At 37.6% G+C, this 20496-nt stretch overlaps 2 protein-coding genes across 4 annotated transcripts in view; one reads left to right on the top strand and one right to left on the bottom strand.

Moving 5' to 3' along the window:
* Positions 1-20496, bottom strand: part of LOC120414990 (synaptic vesicle glycoprotein 2B-like) — a 43376-nt gene that overhangs the window by 10597 nt on the left and 12283 nt on the right. Inside the window, exon 1 of one of the 3 annotated variants that reach the window (XM_039576348.2) lies at positions 14192-14950. The exons of the other annotated variants lie outside the window; for them this stretch is intronic. The gene's annotated coding sequence lies outside the window, so the exon portion shown is untranslated. Of the gene's footprint in view, positions 1-14191; positions 14951-20496 lie in introns of those variants that run through there. 3 annotated transcript variants of the gene reach the window in all.
* On the top strand, positions 1034-8510 carry LOC120414991 (uncharacterized). Its single transcript, XM_039576349.2, has 4 exons — positions 1034-1926; positions 1988-2191; positions 6316-7472; positions 7587-8510. The coding sequence occupies exons 1-4, from the start codon at positions 1830-1832 to the stop codon at positions 7671-7673; spliced, it is 1545 nt and encodes a 514-aa protein (XP_039432283.1). The 5' UTR covers positions 1034-1829; the 3' UTR covers positions 7674-8510.

Below are 20496 nucleotides of genomic sequence, written 5' to 3'. Positions count from 1 at the left end.
TCAAGTTCATCTACAGCGGGACAAGGAGCACAACGAGTGCTTCTACTACTACGTTCCGATTCTTGAAACTCTAAAATCGATGCTAGAAGATGAAAAACTGTTTGACGTAGCGTTCCGGGACCGGAACACACGACCAGGGTACCTGTCGGATTACTGTGATGGCCTGAAGTTTGCCAAGAGTGATTTCTTCGGTAACAACACATTGAACGTATTCATTTACCAAGACGCGGCCGAAGTGGTCAATCCCCTTGGTAATGCAGCTGGCCGCCACAAACTACTTTGTGTTTACATGGTCCTGGGAAATTTGCCACCGCATCTGAGGAGCCTGACTGAAAATGTCCAATTAGTGCTAATTTGTAGAAACAAAGACTTCATGTATTTTGGACCAAATCGAATCTTCCGGCGCCTCATTGAGGATGTAAAAGTACTCGAAACCGAGGGGATCGAGGTTAGCCGCGGATCGGAGAATGTTCGTGTTAGAGGATCGATTTTCACCACCCTCAACGATAACCTTGGTGCGCACCAAATCTGTGGACTAACTGAAAACTTCTCGAGAAGCCCTCATTTCTGTCGATTTTGTTATATAAATCATTCTCAATTTGATGCAGACTGCTTGCACCAAGCAGCACCAAGGACACCGGAAACACACTCGCAGGATCTACAAGTAATTGAAGCAAACCAAGCCGCTGTACCGTACCAAGGAGTAAAAAGGAACACAATTTTCAACGAGCTGATCCACTTCAACTTATTCGATTTTGGAGCGCCACCTTGTGTTGCACACGACCTTTTCGAAGGATGGGCAAATTTCGATCTTTTCCTTATCTTGCGAAAACTGGTAGCGGATCGTGTAGTTAAATTGAACTATCTGCAAGCTCGAGCTAATTTCATTTTCCAAAAACTGAAAATCAAGACAAAAATTGACCTGGATTTGACGCGCAAAACAAAGACAATCAAAGCTAAAGCTTGCGATATTTGGCATTTTATTCAAATCTTACCGTTAGTTTTGCTGAAAAGTAGTATTGATAGCACAAATCCGTTGTGTAGAATGGTGCTATTGATTAAGAACATCACAGACGTGGTAACATCACCGATAATCTCAACTGATCAAGTGTATCTTCTCGCTGCCCTGATAAGAGAATATCTGGAACTGAGAGTTGGTGTGTTCAATGACCCACTCAGGCCGAAACACCACTACACCACCCACTACCCGAAGATGATTCGCTGGCTCGGGCCGTTGATGTCATACTGCACATTGTTTTGTGAACGGAAACATTGTTTTTTCAAACGGGCCGTTCGCAGCACGCTAAACTACAAAAATGTGCTGAAATTTTGCACGGAGCACCACCAATACTACCAAGGTGTACTAAACGAACAGGGTCTGCGATTTGAAGACAAATTTGCCCTTCAAACGTTTCTGGAAAATTACAACGACTTGCCATCGACAACTAAAGAGGAATTGAGCGCTTTTGGGTTGCTGAAACCAGAACTTATCTATGTTGAAAGCGGAAGTTATCAAGGCTACAATTATAGAAAGGATAGCTTTTTGTTCGTGAAACATGATGATTACTCCGAGTCGATAGTATTTCTCAAATTGAAATTAATGATTTATGACAATGAACAAAACAGCATCTACATGTTTGGCGAGAAGTGGTCAGTCGTGGACATACACGAACGAGGAATCTTACAAGCGAACCAAAACGAGGAAGAGATAATCTGCCAACCGATTGAGAATTTCATTGATAAAACGCCCATTCAATCGTTTATTGAAAACAACACAGAATATCTATTTATTACCCACGCACTTCCTCTGCAGTAACAGCAGCCGAACCATGGAGCAAATAACAATCTTCAAGATCTGCGATCTGCACATGAACAACCGCCAAATGATTGCCTGCCAACCGAATAGAGAAAGTGTTCTTGATCATGGTAAATATTTTCTTTTGATCTACATTTTGAATTATCTAAATTTTCCTTTTGTTTTCCACAGGATCTTCAGCTCTACAAAAGCAAGTGAACCGAATCCTTCTCGCCGCGGACGGTTGCGAAATTACCACCGATTTGGTCTTAACAGCGTGTCAAAGTCAGCTGCTGATGTTGCTGAGCCAGGGCGAAGCATGGATGTCGTTCGGTTCTAACACCGTTCCGGTAGAGGAAACGGCAAATTCGCCATTCCGCGTCGAAGTACCAATTGGTAAGTTTGTCAAAAAACCTTCAAACGATAAAAAAATATCTTCCATTTTTGCTGTTCGTTTAAATATTTGAGTATTAACAGTCTTACCTGAGATCAGATCTCTAAAGTAGCAGATGATAACAATGTGCGAAATAAATTTAAGTAACGTTAGCTGAAATGGTATTTTTTATGAATTAATCAATCTTCGTTTGTTTACTTTACCTACCTGCACGGTAAACATAAAAAAAATACGGCGCTCACAGATTAATATACCCAGTCATGAAATATTCTAGCAGAGCTGCTTCTGCCAGAATCCTGCTAGATTTGTTCTAACGTTTCAGCTAGAATGCTGTTAAAATATCCAGCTCTGTTAGGACTCTGCTAGAATTCTGTCAGAATGCCGCGACTGGGTTTCATCAGGCAAATCAAACAAAAATACGTACACGCTTACTTGAAGCTTCTCAAATATGACTGTTATTTTACACATCTTGTTTGGCTTATTTATTAAGCGCGCTGCGCCAAACCGAAGTGCGCATCACTCCTGTTTAGCCATGCCAGATATACAGATAAATCTGTATTTTACTGATTTTTTGATCCCAAAAATTGACTTTGAGTGTGATGATTAAAAAACTTAAATCTGCTCTAAAAATCAAGCATAACATTGTAATAGGCCGGAGCCGAAGTGTAAACAAAGAGTCTATCCTGCTCGTTCCTAATGTAAACATCAACTGACGTGAGCAGGATATACTCTTTGTTTACACTTCGGCTCCGGCCCTATTACAATGTTTTGCTTGATTTTTAAATATTTTACTGCAGTTTTAAGCCTATTAATCATAACACTCAAAGTCCTAACAAAGCTGGATACAATGTTTTGTCACAATTCGTCTTGATACAGATAAAATACAGATTTATTTTTAGGAAAATACAGTTCTCCCATAAAATAATCTGGCATCGTTGCTTCTGTTGCGTGGAACAAAAAATTAGTGGTTTGTCGTTAGCGTGTACATCAGCCTGTGGCGCCTGGGCGCAACAGCTTTGACAGATTGTGCCGGTATTTTGATTTTTGTTTGCTTTCATAATATTTACTAAAGACAAGAGTGTGCCACTTAAAGGAACATTTTTTTTTTTATTTCGTAACGTGTGCCGGAGTTTTTGCAGTTTTTGTTCTGGTGTACGACCGCCCAGACCGTCCATCTATAGCTGATTAAGCAACTGTTGTTCAAATCGTCCGATCAGTCCATCAGTTTGGTGATTTGTTTCCTCAGGTGATTATAATTACGGCCGAAAGTAACGACGAACAGGGCCATTAGACGCTGATTAAGTTGTTGATTGACATTGCCGAATATGTCCCACGGTTTCTGCGGCCGCAGCCTCAGACAATCTTCGAAATGCCACGGTGCGCAATCGTTCGGAAAAGTACATGTCCTGGTTAGTTACGCTAGGGATGATCGACTTGAAGGACGACGAGAGGTGGTCCGCGTCGGCGTTGGATCGCTTGACGTGTGGTCTTGGCGGAGGGGTCATTCAGCCGCACATAGTCGCAAACATTTGTAAACATGTTAAACAGTCCGGACTGGAAGCAACGGCACGCCGCTCTGATAGTCGTCCCGGCCGCACGCTGAGCTGGAGAACATCATGCAGGATGTTATGGACATGCTGCTGAAAACCCACACCGAGGATGATCTACCGGACAATGATCCGCAAACGTTATATCTGGACGTGGAATCTGTAAAATCTTGGTCAAACAGCTTGAGCAGTACCAGTGGTGATGGAACCGGTCGTAATGACGGCCTCGATGGAACTGGATGTGGCCCTGCTCGACAAAGACGAGGGTAGTACGTGAATGGAGACAACGACTCAGTTTTTGAATCCAGGATCCTCGGCGGCCTGGATTCGATCCCAGAAGGTCCCGGTGGCATGTTTCGAGACGAGTTTTTTTCTGATCACGCCTTTCGTCGGACAGGAAGTAAATGTTGGCCCCCGTCAAACCTAGAGGTTAGGTCGTTTGCTCAGTCCAGGTGTAGGAGTCGTCTCCATGAGTCCTGTCTCGGTGGAGTCGCTGATAGGCAGTTGGACTAACAATTCAAAGGTCGTCAGTTCGAATCCCCGGGGAAGATGGAAGCTAAGGTTAAAATGAGGTTTGCAATTGCCTCCACAATCAAGCCTTCGGACACCTAGTTTCGAGTAGGAATATCTCAATCGAGAACGCCAAGGCAATGCTGTACAGCGAACAATTAGTATTTTTTTGTGAACAGCAGGAATTTGACCAAACAAACGCACCAAATGTTTTATGTTTTGATCTTGACGCTACTAAGGTTATTTTTCAAAAGGAAATGAAAAGCCAAGGTTATATCTTTTTGTGAAGTTACCTTCGAATAGTCTAGCAAAAAAATATAATAGGGCCATTTGTCGAAGTGTTAATAAAGAGTCCATCCTGCTCATTCCTAATGTAAACATCAACTGACGTGAGCAGGATATACTCTTTGTTTACCTTTCGACACTGGCCCATTTACATTGCACAGTGGTCCAGATCGCAAAATTAAGTGGAAAATGGATTTTCCGAAAAATGGTTAAGTTTTGGAGCTTTGGTGTCTTCAGAAGAGTTGTTGCATATGGAAAGGGGCAACTTTTGGTTTGGTTGAAAATTAGGGTGGTTAACGATTAGGGTGATTTTAAAAATCTAACTTTACAGGAATATTTTTGGGAATTTTTTCGTCTTCTAGAAAGTTGATGGGCTTGCCAATCCAAGCAACTTTGTCGAAGACACCAAAATTTTATCTCGTAATCTACGCCTTCTACGACCAAATTTATAGAAAGCATCTGAGCAAACCTTCAAAAATCAGTTTTTTTAACGTGGCAATTCAGGGTTAAGTTTTAGAGAAAAGTGGTATTCGGGACACTTCTAGAGCTCTAAAAAACAAACATTTTTATAATCTGACAAGTCAATTTGGACTTAAGGGTCAAAAGTTACAGCGATTTTAAGGTAAAAAAGATGCAAATTTAAAACTTAAATATCTCAAAAAGGCGCAAGCCAAATTTTAAGCACTAGGTTGCATTTGAAAGAGGAGATCCAGCACTACAAACGCTGAAAAAATCTCAGGGGTGTTTTTCTTTAAACTCGAGATATCTTCATTTGAAAAAGTCTAATTTTCAAGGGAAAACCTTATGGGACCACCCTAACGAATTTCGAAAATTTTCCAATTATATGTTTTTACATGTAATTTTGCCCGCTGAATCTGAATCTGCCCTCAGAATTTACTTAAAGTGTCGAAAAATCGATTTTTGGTCATATTTTGGGTTTAAATGATAATTTTACATGGAAACCCAAAATATGACCAAAAATCGATTTTTCGACACTTTGGTTCAATTCTGAGGGCAGATTCAGATTCAGCGAGCAAAATTACATGTAAAAACATTTATTTGGAAAATTTTCGAAATTCGTTAGGGTGGTCCCATAAGGTTTTCCCTTGAAAATTAGACTTTTTCAAATGAAGATATCTCGAGTTTAAAGAAAAACACCCCTGAGATTTTTTCAGCGTTTGTAGTGCTGGATCTCCTTTTTCAAATGCAACCTAGTGCTTAAAATTTGGCTTGCGCCTTTTCGAGATATTTAAGTTTTAAATTTGCAGTGTCCCGAATACCACTTTTCTCTAAAACTTAACCCTGAATTGCCACGTTGAAAAAACTGATTTTTGAAGGTTTGCTCAGATGCTTTCTATAAATTTGGTCGTAGAAGGCGTAGATTACGAGATAAAATTTTGGTGTCTTCGACAAAGTTGCTTGGATTAGCAAGCCCATCAACTTTTGAGAAGACGAAAAAATTCCCAAAAATATTCCTGTAAAGATAGATTTCCAAAATCACCCAAATCGTGAACCACCCTAATTTTCAACCAAACCAAAAGTTGCCCCTTTCCATATGCAACAACTCTTCTGAAGACACCAAAGCTCCAAAACTTAACCATTTTTCGGAAAATCCATTTTCCACTTAATTTTACGATCTGGACCACTGTGCATTGTTTTGCTTGATAGTAGCATCCTAAAGATGAAAATTCTGTTTTAATAAAAAATAATGTGATTTAAGCAGATTGAGATATTATTTGCAGATAGTAGTACTATTTTTTCTCAAAATTTATTTTCCATTACAGGTGACAGCAACACGATCGGCGAAGATTACAATCTCGAGCTAGCTGATGAAATCATTCTTCTGGAAGGAGGACACACTCAAGATGCTACGGAAATGAAATCCTTTAATTTGAGTGACCTACACGTGAAGAATCCGGGGTTTGACGCGCCGATCGGAGAATTTCCGGTGGCTCTAACATCACCATCTACGTCTACGTCCACCGTCCAGAAGGCCGCCGTCACTGCTCGTGCTGCCGACGAATGTGAACCCAGCAAAACCGATGAAAACCGATCGCCCAACGTCCCGACGAAGCGGCCGGTTGAGCAGATTAGCATCGTGAAGCCAAAGAGGAAGCTTACTACAGATATGAAGTTTCATAGTTTCCAAATAGATTGGACAAAAGTGAGCGACCGGCTTTTGAACAAGTTCAAAGATCATCAAGAATTCGTAGACAAAAATCCCGATAAACCCGTTCCGCGAGAAGTCCGAATCACCAACGATGACATCAATGATTTGATCCCAGTTGTCGTTGAACAGCTCCGAGCGATCGATACGGACATTTCAGCCGACGTTATGAAGTCTGTAGCGCTACAAATCACGGGAAAATTCCCTTGCCTCGATTTTCCCGACGACGACGGTTTTAAGGACGGCAAGGGTTTCGTGATGATCAAGTCGAAGTTAATCAACAGGAACAGTTATTGCAAACGATTCAAGGAGGGAAAAGTAGTCTCGTCGTCGCGATCCGATCGATCAAAACAATTGAACGCAAAGTCCGGTACGCTAAAGGAGTATTGGGAAAACACGGCAGCTGAATGTCCCAAAGCCGCACACTCGATCCTGCTGCGCGATGAACCGGATTTGCTGACTGATTCTGTTCTGGAAGAAACGCAGCCTTTCGTGCGAGTTCTACTGAACAGTCAAGACACGCATAAAATGCTGTCGAAGTGGCCTGTTCTGCGACGAGCAAATCTTCTTAAATTTCATTTCGAGAAAGCAACCGGCCGAAACCTCAACGATCTGTCCAAGTATTGGAATGCAAAAAAAACTAAAATGATTGATTACTCTCGAACTGTAAAAAAAACTGTTCCACTCGGCGGCGAGGCAACGACACTTCAAATCTGCACATTTTTGGCGTTTCTTGTGGGAGAAGAGATCAACAAGCTGATCATCAACAAAGAGGTAATCATGCGTAAATTAAGAATAAAATGCCTTGTTTTTGTCGCATTGCTTCGGAATACTGCATTAAACATTGAATGCAACAAAAAACTAAATACTTTTTACTATATATTTCAGATGGGCACAAGCATCGACGATATTTTCACGAATGAGGCCAGTCCAGTGATAGTGGGAATCGGTGAGTCCAGCCATATTTTTAATTGATTAATTATTAACAAAACACAGCTCTATAACTAGGTTCAGAACTTCCTCCAACGTTTAATGCACTTTGTGTTTTTGCTCGACTTTCATGTCTGTTTGTCTGTGGTACAAAGGTTTTGAACTAATAAATCGCCCTGATCTTATTTTGGGCTACATCCCAATTCAAATTGATGGTTTTAGATATTACACCGACCAACAAAATTTCTGCGCAGGCTCAACTGAGGAGAAGTATGAAGTTTGAGTTCCTCAGAAACAAGTTCACTTTGATTTTTTCAAAAATATTTTGGGCAGGGCCGAATGGTTTTTCTCCAAAGTTTGTTTGCCGGGTCCGGTGCTGTAGTGGCTAGCGTGGTAGTCTCTCACCACAGTAAGGCCTGGGTTCAATCCCAGACGGACCCGGTGGCATTATCGAGACGAGATTTGTCTGATCACGCCTTCTATCGGATGGGGAAGTAAAACGTCGGTCCACTTGCGTAAAAGAGGTTTTGGATGACTCACCACACATAACCTTCGGACGCCTAGAAATGAGCAGAAACTTGCAACAGAGACCACAAAAGACCCGGGGGTCGTTAAAGTGGATTGCTTTGCTTTGTTTCTGGGGACCTCAAGCTTCATGCTTCCCCTCGAGTTTAGCCTACACAGACATTTTTGTCAATTTTTGTTGGTCAGTGTTATGTTATGCTCCATTTAAATGTTCTAATACACTCAACCCCCGTTGGTTGGTCACTTTTTCGTTTGACCAACGAGGTATCCGTTCCTTGGCCAAAGTCAAACTAAAAAGTGACGAACTGTCACTTTTTATACGGGACACACACTTACTATCAAACCAATCATTTGATAGTGTGTGTGAGCTCCGTGTAAAGAGGGTGTCAAACTAAAAAGTGACCCCGTTCGTTTGATAACAGTTGATGTCAAACCAGCGGGGTTTGAGTGTATATTAGTTTGCAAACCGACAGCAGAAAAAACGCGATTAACTGAAGGCACCTTTGATGTTCTGGAAGCGGTCGAGCAGTTGATGGCGGTGTATTACGTGTATAATTTTATGTACTTAACCGAAAGTTCTAAGTTTCTAGAACTCATTCAGGAATATTTCCTAAAAATAATCCCCCTTCGAGGCTCCAAAAGCCAAGCGACTCGCGTCGGTGGAAGACAGCGAATCGTCAAGCGTGTGATTCAGGCGCTTTCCACACACGAACTAGATGCCGCTGCCACTGACGAATAACACGACTCACACTTAACTGGACTACGTGGCTCGGTCACTACTTTTACTTTTTTTACACTTTATTTTCTTTACCGTTACGGGTCTGCCTAACCATAATTAGTGATAAATAGTCAGGATGAGAAAATATTACTAGCTTCAAAAGCAAAGTCACCACCGCTAAACATTGAACTCAATCGAATACAACTACTTAAGAAATAAACAGTTTAAATGTATAATGCATTCACCTTATATTTCATGATATTGATTTGGGAAATTATGAGAAACAAGATAATTATGTCACTCAAGCTTGAATTGACACGTATTTTATTTGATTTGACTAGCAAGAAGTTGAGCAAAAAATGTAAACAATCCACCAAGAAAAGATACATTTTTGACTCGCTTCTTTCTTGATGTACCGTAAACTGGGGTCAATCGGGACACATGGGGCGAATTGGGACAGCAGTTTTAACCATGTTGGAGCACAATATTTTGATTCTTCTAGTTGGTTTCGGTTAGAACAGACTCAGACCAACAAAATGTGTACATCCATTTCCAAATTTAAAAGCTTTAAGTGCTCTAAAAACTGCTGTCCCTATTCAGACTGTAGTCCCGATTCGCCCCAGATTACGGTAGATCAAACTATATTTCACTTAACTTTTTACACATTTTTAAAATTCTAGGATTTAAAGTAGCCCAGTCAACTCAATCGGAATTCTGAAACGGAATTCGGTTCGAATCGTTTACGTATTCCGTTTAAAACGCAACAACCGATTACCGGTTGTTGCGTTTGAAACGGAATACGTAAACGATTCGAATTGAATTCCGTTTAAGAATTCCGATTGAGTTGCAATTTTATTTTTGACGTAAAATTACATTTGCATCCAAATTATGTTAGATGTAAAATTACATTAGCTTTATAATTATGTTCGATGTAATATTACATCTAGAGAAAAGATCTCTTTTTATGTCGTGTAATTTTCAATTCGATGTAATATTGTGGGTAATTTGACGCTCCAGTTATGTGCATCAAATTAACAGAAAATTACACGATTATTTTTTGGTGTGTTGCAACAACGACCCAGCAACAAAAAAAAAAACAATATCAAGTGCAATGAAGTAGTAAAATAGTAGTTCCGCTGCGCAAACTTGACCTTGTCGCGCCGACAGCATGCAGATTTGCCCCGCGTTGATTAGGTTGTATGCTAGTTTTAGCCGGTTCGTTTGAGCTGCTGCCGCCGCCTACGCACTCAATTTGTCGATGAAAGCTTGCTACAAATGCTCATTCATAGGATATAATTAAACCATTGAATTAGCCATCTTTGCGTGATTGGATGAGCATTGCGGAGCATCTTTTGTACAGGGAAGCTCTCGCGGAACAATCGAGAGAAATTCTGGGCATTGTTTGGTGGGGTAATTTGCCAATTGAGATTGAGTGGAAGTACAGGCGCAATTCATTTCGTTAGAGAATCTAAGGAGCCCGTGCAATAACTGGCGAGCTACTCTGCACAAGGTACGATCGAATCACAAGATTGTCAGAGAAAGCAAGCAATTGCCGGAAATGATAATTGGTAATTTTCTACAAATGAAGACTAAACAGTGATTAGTCTGGACCGAATGATCGTCGCAAATTGTTCTTTTCATTTCTAGATATTTACGTCGCAACAGTGATTTAATCCACAAAACTCATGTAAAGGCCAGATCAGATTAAATTGATCTTCTGTATATAAATTCATTCAAATTTTGTCAAAATTAAATTGATTGGAAAATATTCCATTGCTGGTACTTTCTAAATATATGTCTTGGTCATAAATTTAACTTTAGTTATCACGAGCGTTAGTCATCTGACAATTTGCAATTGGTCACATGCTGCCATGGCCAATATTTGCAATAGACAAGAGAAAAAACAGAAAGACGTGAGCTTTGCTCGTGTGAAACATTGCCAGCAGGGTGTTAATCGATCAGCGTGACTTGCTATCGTTTGTTTTCCAATTTTTGATGAGTCAAAAGTATCACTGTAAAACAATTGATTTGTTGAAATATCCAATATATTAAAAAAAACAATAAAAAAAGTAATTAGTGCAATATTTTTATAGCATTGGTTTTTTTTTTAAGTTCCCCAAAACGGAAATATTAAGATACAGTCATCCCACATATTTGGAACACCCACAAACTCGAAAGATTTTGGCGGTAATTTGTCAATAGGGTGCAAAATCCAACTTTTCAGTCAAACCTGTAATTTTTAGTTTTTTTAGTCCATATTTCACTAGTAAAAGTAATTTTTTAATCAATATGCTGCATTTCAAGACAATTTAACATGCGCAAGGATCTGTTTTACACGCCAAAGATGATGCAAATAAACACTTCAGTGGCCAAAGTGACTAAAAAATATACATTTTTGGAACAAAAAGTTTTTTACGGGTTAAATCCCATCAAAAAATCAAATGCAAAGCACCAGCCCCTGTTAAGTTCAATCAAGCTTATAGTATGCCCACCGTTACCAGCCCCTGAATGACCGCCAAAATGTATTTTTTTTACATCCTACTGAGTATGATCATAGTAGCTGCTTATAACAGAAATGAGTTAAATATCGAAGAATTTTGAAAGTTGGCAGCTATTTTCCCACTAAAATAGGCATACTTTTTTCTGCAAAATTGTTCTTCATTTTGTTTGCAACAATGCTACAACATTAGTTTTTGAATTCCGAAATGACAGTTTATTTACCAAAAAAATTGAAAATATTTTTTTAAATAACACTATTTTACACCTCATGATGGCGCTGGGACTCAAGTAATGGATCGGTTTAATGGCCTATCTATAATCACTTAAATTTCACTTAGCTTAGGAGTTTGAATCAATGGAAATGAATCTGATCTTCTACAATGAAAAGGAATAAAATTAGAAACTTGACGTATGGTTTGGAAAATTTCAAAATCTACGGTAAGTTGACGTTTCCATATCAAAGGTAAACAAACAACTGCATAGCAACGTATATCAGCCCAGCAAATTTTCTAAGTTGATTGTGGATGACGGCCGTAAGTTGTGTACATTTTCTAAGTTTTACTTTACTTAACTATTCTAAGCTAAGTGATTGTAGATAGGCCATAAGGAGTACTGTGTCTGGAATATATTTTGGGAACTAAGAATTGATATCTTGATGAAAATTTACATCTTTGTTCAGAGTTAGACCGAGATTTTAGACGTATTTTTGAGATTTTAGGTGATATATTAAGTTTTTTAACTTCAAATCGAGATAAAATCAGTTTTCACCGACAGAATATTTCGGGAATCGATTTTTCTGACTAAGAATAGTCCCCCCAACAACCTCCAGAAAGAATTTCCGAGGTGCATGCAAGTTGCATAATAATCCCCTTCTTACCCACCGTGATTTCATTTTGCAAAATCTCCAACACCCAACAGCTTTCAATTCCACCCCTGTTTACGGTGCCACGGAAAAGCAAATAATAAAATAATAGGTACTCATAACATTAAACATTGAAACCGTTCATCATTTACAAGATAAGTTGATCATTACTCCTAAAGGCTCTGTATTATTTTTTTCACGATTTTTTTGTGTCTTATCTTGTTTTATTTTTCTTTGTTTAATTTTTTGTATTTAAATATGCATTTGTCTTGTTTAGTTTATTTTTTTTTATAGTATTTGGCTTATTCTACCTGTAAAATTACTTTGTTTTTTTGTGCCGGAGGAACAGATTTTTTTTTATTTTATCAGTTAATACATTTTCTAATAGAATTATCGATGTGGCAAGTTATCCGGATATCCGAAATCCCAGCTCTATTGTAAAATCACAACCAATGTTGAAAAAAAAATTTAAAACCATACATAAAGTCACATAAAATTACAAATTCCAACTCAAAATTTTTCAAAATTTTGAGAGTTCTTCTTTTAATGCTTTTTGAAGATTTAAAAATAGTTTAAAAATTGATTTTTGCCGAATTTTTAGATCGAAGCCAGTCTAGAGGCGAAGTTTGGTTGTAGAGAGTTAAATTCAGTTTATGAAATATCAGCATGTGCCAGTTGTACTCTTCTAGAAAGTGCTGAAGGATTTTTTGTTTGAAATCATATCTGTCTCGAAATTTATAAAATGTTTTGTACAATCATTCATAAGTTTAATAGCAATAGGAAAATCGTTACCATTAAGTATCAACACCTGCAGGATTCTTTTCAAAACTACTTGTAGAAGAAATTTTTTCAAAATGTTGTTAGGGAAATAACATTTAGATATCTTCGAACGTTGACGATGATAATAAATTTTATTAAAATAATTTGGGAATACCATGTTTTTAATAGAAAATAAAAAAAGGCTGCAAAACACAAAAGAGGGATCTTGGAGTATTTAACTCACTACACCCAAAGGAAATACATAGCTTAAAATCTGCAACAGTGGATTTGCTACAGAAAATGTTATATTTTATAACAGTTTTTGCAGCAAGCTCATAGCTCATTTTTGCCCGCGCGTAAACATGTCAGCGATCTGCAGTTCTCACCAACACATATAAAGCTGGCGCGTCTCCGAGCAACACTCCAGAGAGAAGAATATGTTGGTGCTCGGTCCCTCTCAATTCATCAAGCGTCCATGGCGCGGTGGTAGCGTGTCGGATCATCATCTAAGAAGTTGATGGTTCAATCCTCGTTCTGTTAGGATTTTTTTATCAATACAATCATTCTGCCGTCGGTAATGTCGATTATTGTCGGTAACGGGCAAAAAGGTCATACCCCTATAGCGCAAAAAATGCATGAGGACAGATTTCATGCAGATTCTGATATACTTCTCATGCCGCCATGCATCACAATCTTGCGACCGCCGTTTGGGTGTACAGATTATTTTGTTCCAAAACATCATAACCACCTATCAAAAGAGAGGGGGAACTTTAGCAAATCCAATTAGGGACCATCCATAAACCACGTGGACACTTTTTTGGTAATCTCTTACCCCCCCCCCCCCCTCGTGGGCAATTGTCCATACAAAAAAAAACTTTTTTGTATGAATCGTGGACAATCGCCATACCCCCCCCCCCCCCTAAAGTGTCCACGTGGTTTATGGATGGTCCCTTACTACTCTCACCTGATCTATTCTAGTTCATTTTCTAGTTCATTCATTTCACTGTCACTGTTTGAAGACAAAGTAACCTCACTTGATTACAATGTAGTGAACTATTTTCTAAATTTAAACGACACATCAGCTGTTTGAGGCGCCGTAAATCAGTGTCAATGAACTTATTTGAAGCATTCGTGATACCCAGAACCATTTTTTACACTCCTTTGACTTGCTCCTTCATAATCGCCTCGAAACTCACTTACCCTAAATGCGCAAACCAGCTATTCGCCAACAGTGACAGTGACCACTTTGTGAGTCACTATCTGCAAAATTTTAGCAAGTTATGTTTGCCCTTTTTCTTCCAAATCTGCTGCTTGGGGAGGTTTGCCGCGTGCTACTTTTTAAAAAAGACTCACTTTCACCACTTAACACTATTATGGCGGTGCAGCTTATTAGTCCTAATCGATTCCAAAGTCCGCAACAACGTGACTGCCGACGACGACGGTTGACGGTTCGGTTTGGACGTTAACATTAACACTGAGCCTCTCGAATTTGGGATTCGGATTTGGGTGGGCTTGTGCTGGCTTGTTGTCTCTCTGTCTGATAGGGATGGAGGGATGGTTGGCAAATATTTTCCTTCCTCGGATGCTGTAATCTCTCGTACAGACAAACACTAACTGCTTTTCTTAGTCATTTGCATAGGTGATCGCATAGGTCAGATAACAGGGTGAAGCCACATAAACGTCCCAAGGGTGAAGGTTCTCCGATGCGATTTGTATCTTTATCACTTGGCGAAGACGATGCACACAATTCACACGATCAATCAAACGTTCGTTTTCACTGGAATACTCTCAGTTGCAGAAGGTATCAGCTATAGTAAGCGACAACAACAATGTAGTAAAGAGGAAGAAGCTTTCCGAAATAATAATAAAAAAAATAACTAACTCATCTACTAAACACTGCTAAGCTTCTTATCCTTGAACCTAGTGCCGAGAGCTGAGCTACTACTGCTGCCGAGATGTTGGCTCGATGAATGGATCTACTAAACTGAACTGAATCAATAATAACAACAAACATATGAATTGCCATTCTCTCCTATACTACACTCCTACCCAACCGTTTTCCAGTTCTGTGTTATTATTTTTTCTCTTTATTATCACATTATCATAACCGTCGGAGGGACTTGCACCTTACTGGACGACGATCAACGGCTGCGCTCTGTGTGTACAAGAATATCGAGCAGATTGTACTCTACTCCGAGAGAGGAGAGTGAACAAGATCGAGGGAGAGAAAAACGCTGCTGAGATAAGCCGGAGGAACAGATTTTCCCGGCTAGCTAGACTACAAATACGGAAGAGATGTTTTCACCAGAGCACGCGATCGCGCCAAGTAAAGTACGCGATCGACTAGTAGTAGAAGTAAGAAGATAGTTCTGACACCCCGAACTGTGGGATGTACGGCAATAAACCCATTTTAATCATATTTCTATGTGCAGCTCATCAGAACTTTGACTCTCAGAAGGCGTTTTGCATATTTTGTGAAGCAGTAAATATTGCTTTCATGGAATATTATAACTTAAGTTAGCGAGTAATTTCCGTTTGACAAACATTAAGAAAAAAACTTGTTTTGATTGTAAAAGACTTTATTATTTATAAAAAGCTTGGCACACTTTGTAGGCATAAAACAAAAATATATTTCCCCTATTAAATAATGTTGATTTTTTTTAAACAAGACCTATAAGTTAATTACCAAAGATCTCGATTTTGTCAAAAATGGAAAAAGCCAGCGCAAGTTTTATTTGGAATCTTTGCTTGCTGATATTAAAAAGAAATGTTGGCCGCTCGAATTGATCAGAGCCAAGGTACAAAGATTTTACAGAAAATAAAGACGAACATTGTTATTTTTATTTCAAAATAAGTCTGTAATTTTTTTAAAGGTCCAATATTTTCAGTTTTTTTCGGGTGTTTTTTAATACCCCTGACTCAAGGCAGTTTCAAAAACTCCCAATAAGCAAAAACTGGAAATTTGGTTTATTGGACCCTTTCAGAAAAAAACTCCAGAAGTGTTATTTTTCAATACAAAATCGTAAAATCTGCACTGATTTTACTGAAAGGGCTTTGTTTTGACCGCAAAGGCGCCTACTTTGATTGAATTTTGATTACTGATTTTTTTCTATCGATTTTCATACAAGCTCAAATATTTCAATTTCTTAGGCCAGTGGTTCTCAAACTGTTTCGACTAATTCCCCCTTCGATTTTTTATTTAGTATCAATTCACATGAAAATTTGTGCACAATGATTGAATTTTTCACTACAAAATTAAAAATTCTTGTGATGAAAAACAAATTCTTAGCGATTTGTTTTAACAGTTTTTCATTATTTGGTTATGTTGGAATACAAAACCTGATTTAAAATATTAAATAAATCTTAAAAAAAGATCTCCTTAAAAAAATAAAGAGCACCTCATATTCGAAAAAATCCCAGAACTCGAGAGAATTATTTAAAAAAAAATTAAAGCCCTGCTCATGTTTGAAACATTTAAGACAGGTTATTTTTGAAAACTAGAACAAAAATATTCATGACTTGTTCATGTATTTAATAATAAGGAAATTCAGAGACATCGATTTTTTCAATAAACATTAATAAATTTTTATTTTGCGCCGAATATAGGGGAAGGTGGGGCAAGACGACCATATGGGGCACGAGGAACAATCGCTAATACGGCCGTAATTTAACAATTTTGATTATTTCCAGTATGAGGAATTGTTGCTAGCAATGCAATTAGCTGATTCTACTACCACATAACCTCTAAAACGAAGTAAACGCCACGGAGCATAAGATTAAATTAAGTTTTTTTTCAAAACCTTTGTTTTCCTATAATATTTGGAAAGTACAAAATAAAGCAAAATGTTATTTTTCCTAGATCAGTAGTGTTCATTCCAATGACTTGCACCTATTGTAAAGTATGATTTAACTTTTGATTATTTTTGTTGATAGCATTTAAAAAATCTTGTTCAGGTGGGGCAAGTGTACCATACGGATTTTTAGTATGGAAAAAAATACGAATTGCTGCTTTTATTGGGAAATAAAAACATTAAAATACTTAAAAATTGATAAACAATTGTCACAAAAAATTGTCCATGCAAAATGTAGTGATATTAAGAAAATTTACTATTTATTATCGAGGCAATATTTTCTTTTTCTTAAAATTGATCAAATTTTTAGTAAAATATTATTATTTAATCAAAAATTGAAAGAAACGTTCCAAAACATTCTAATCTGATGTATTTAAGTGATAACAGTTCAATTGTTAGCAAATTAACATGTGTTTTCATGCATTGTTCCTCTTGCCCCAACGGGTTGTTCGTCTTGCCCCACTAGTAGAGTAGAACGCACAGAAAATCAAAAATTTTAAAATCAATTTTTTACATTAAAAAACAGGAATTTTTAAACACTTGTTCTATCAAAGCCTAGAATAAGATGATAATAATAAAATCCGACAGATTTTTGATCTTTTTTAATGGGTCATAGCGAGCATTTCCTTCGCTTGTTACACTTGCCCCACTTTCCCCTATCCAATATATAAATATTTTATACATTTTAAATGAAGAAATCGGAAGGAAAAAATAAATTGTCAAATGAATTCACACATTTCACGAGAAATAAAAAAAACATAGTTAAAAAAAGATTAAGGATTTTAGAAAAACGTTCAAAAACAAAAAAATCAATTGCATCCTCATTCCCCACCAAGAATGACCAAATTCCTCACCCCCAAGAAAGACCATATTCCTCACCGGTTGAGAAACACTGTCTTCGGCCGTTGATTTTCTTGCATGGATTTGACTTGAGTTTAGGCCGTTGCATGCAGAATCGACCACCAAATGTTCAAAACGATTGCTATTCCTTACTCCAAAATGACAGTAAAACATGTGCAAACAATGTTTTTTTCGACAGTTTTTGTTGGAAAATGTTTGTTAAGTGTTCATTTGACAGTAAAAACAATTTTGTAAAAATAGTTGTTTGAAATACTCATGTTTCGTACAGTTTTACATAAATAAGGTAATTTGTACTAAATTTCCATGTAAACATTTTTAACAAGGTTATAAAAAATGATGAACTAGCAACATTTAATTGAATGCTTTATCAAAAATTAATCAAATTTTGTAGTAAATTTGTTAGGTTTAAATTTGGGAAATTTTTTGATACACTGTGTATGGATGCTTTGATTGCATTGCTATTTTCATAACAATTTGAAGTTTTTAGAAGAAAAAGTTTAAAACACATTTACAACGGCACCACTGACCATAAAAAAGCAAGGGAAATATTCAGTAATATGGTCATATTTTTACAACAATGACTGGAAAACATCCTCATTAGGTTGGTTCAAATCCGAGCTTTCTCGGGGCTACCCCCTGTAATCAGAGATTGACACATCACTAGGCTAAATTCAAAATTTTCTCGCGGGGTTCCCGTGGTCAAAATGAGCTTAAGTTTGGAATTTAGCCTAGTGATGGGTCAATCTTTGATTTCAGGGGGTAGCCCCGAGAAAGCTTGGATTTGGACCACCACCCTAATCCGCATTTTTAGATACAAAATTCACTGAGGAAATGAAAATCTTCACAGAAATTTCGATAACATGCGCCGTTTAAGATATCACAGCCTTAAACCTATGTCTGAAACTGTTCTAAAAGTTTAGCAAATTTTCTATTAGTTCGCCAAGAAAGATAGAAGATTGAACCTCAAATTACTTAGAAGATTGTATACCTACTCAAATTACATAGCTCCAACACGAAAAAGAAACAGAAATTGAGTTTGTTTTATCATCAATTTGCAAATGCCAATCTCACCAACTTTACGTTCGATTTTCAAGGTAAAAAAGAATAAAACGTGATTTGTTCTTAGCTAACTGAGAAATTAGGGACTAAGCGTAAGAAAAAAAATCCACTTTGGTGGAAACAGATTATAATGTTGAAGATTAGGCAAAAAAATACAAAATAAAAATAATTACTTAACTTCATAGAATAACAATTAAAACTAGAAAATTACAAGTTTTTCTTGTTCAAATTGGCTTCCTGATCATTGAAAAATAAAAATAATGTTTTTAAACATGTTTTATAACCTAAAGTTTACAAGTCGTTCATCCATCTAATTTAGCTTGAAAAAAATATGTAATGAGAGATAATATCTAGTAAAAGTCACGTTTTGAACGTCATGAACTTTAAACAATCAGAGCGATGAATGAACTGTCCGATTGCGTTCAATTATAAAGTTGTTTCTGTGCACTAGGAAAGTGCGTGTCCGACAGCAAAAACATTGGTATTGTTTCAGTTTTCATCGGGTGTTAATTTTTTCTCACCTGTTGCGAAGATTTGTGTAAAAAAGAATTTAACACAATTATTGATATTGACGCATTAGAAATAACATGGCTGTTTACGTGAGTTTCGACTTATTATTATAGTTATGAAAATGGAAGTATAATTGAAGGCGGTTTAAGGTCAAACTATAAGGTTCAATTACCAATCCAGTTTTATTAGGTATTAAAGATACTTAGGTAATCAAAATATTGAGTTTTTGATGTTAGTGATGAAGTTATTTTCGAACGACACAGATGAATCATCTAACGCCAAACATCAAACGTCCTTCTCAAAGCTAAAATGTGACAAAACCCATTAGCAGGGGGGCCTCGTAGTAAGTTGTACACTCTACCAATTACGACCCTATTCTTGTATAACTCTCACTCGGATGATTCAAACCCCGGACAAAAATTCATCAAAAATGAAAATCCCCTCACTTATTCACGCGAAAAAAAGAGCCTTGAACAGAGCAAAGTAAACAAACAAATTTTGACCTGCGATTTATCTCCGCGCGTTTTTTAAGCTTCCGCCGTGCGCCACTAGATTTTATGGAAGTGGTATGAAAATGGCACTGTTTGTTGGCCCAATTAGAGCTGTTAAGTGTGTAAATTGGACAGATTATATCTAATGTGAGGTATAAACATCGCGATTGATTAGTCACACAATCACTCACAGTCTTCGCTCTGGGACTGCGCTTGACGACGTAGATGATTTCCAAGGAATTCTGTCGTTTTGACACGGTTTCTGGAACAGGACTTGAAACCTCACAGTTTGCTATCAACTCGAACTATCAACTATAAATCTTGCAACAACGTTTTCAGAAATGTGAAATATGTTCTTGATTTTTTGTTGCTTCTTTCCGAAGTTAAAAAAAAAACTTAATTCATCTTAAGGCGCTTTGGAAGGATGGCGAAATTTTTGCCTTCCTCATCTTACTGAGGAAGGGCTATAAAATCACTCAAAAAAAGAACTTCTTGATTTGACCATCTATACCCACCTTCACGTATACATATCTACTCAGAATCATGTTCTGAGCAAATGCCCGTGTGGATGTGTGTAGGTGGGTGGACAAAAAATTGTCACTCGATTATCTCCGGATTGACTTAACGGATTTTGACCGTTTTAGTCTCATTCGATCCATCTTGGGGTCCCATAAGTATCTATTTAAAATCAGCAAGTTTAGTTAAGTGCTTCAAAAGTTATGCTAAAAAACGA

This window comes from Culex pipiens, chromosome 2 (genome assembly GCF_016801865.2).
Source record: "Culex pipiens pallens isolate TS chromosome 2, TS_CPP_V2, whole genome shotgun sequence".
Lineage (NCBI taxonomy): Eukaryota > Metazoa > Arthropoda > Insecta > Diptera > Culicidae > Culex > Culex pipiens.
Note: the sequence above shows the minus strand (reverse complement) of the source record. Positions and strands in the feature narration are given on the sequence as shown.

Excerpts from the sequence above, each read along its gene's own strand:
- LOC120414991 (XM_039576349.2), top strand. The coding sequence starts at position 1,830 with ATGGAGCAAATAACAATCTTCAAGATCTGCGATCTGCACATGAACAAC. Across the intron at positions 1,927-1,987 it reads AGAAAGTGTTCTTGATCATG|GATCTTCAGCTCTACAAAAG; the intron begins GTAAATATTTTC and ends TGTTTTCCACAG. Across the intron at positions 7,473-7,586 it reads AGCTGATCATCAACAAAGAG|ATGGGCACAAGCATCGACGA; the intron begins GTAATCATGCGT and ends TATATATTTCAG.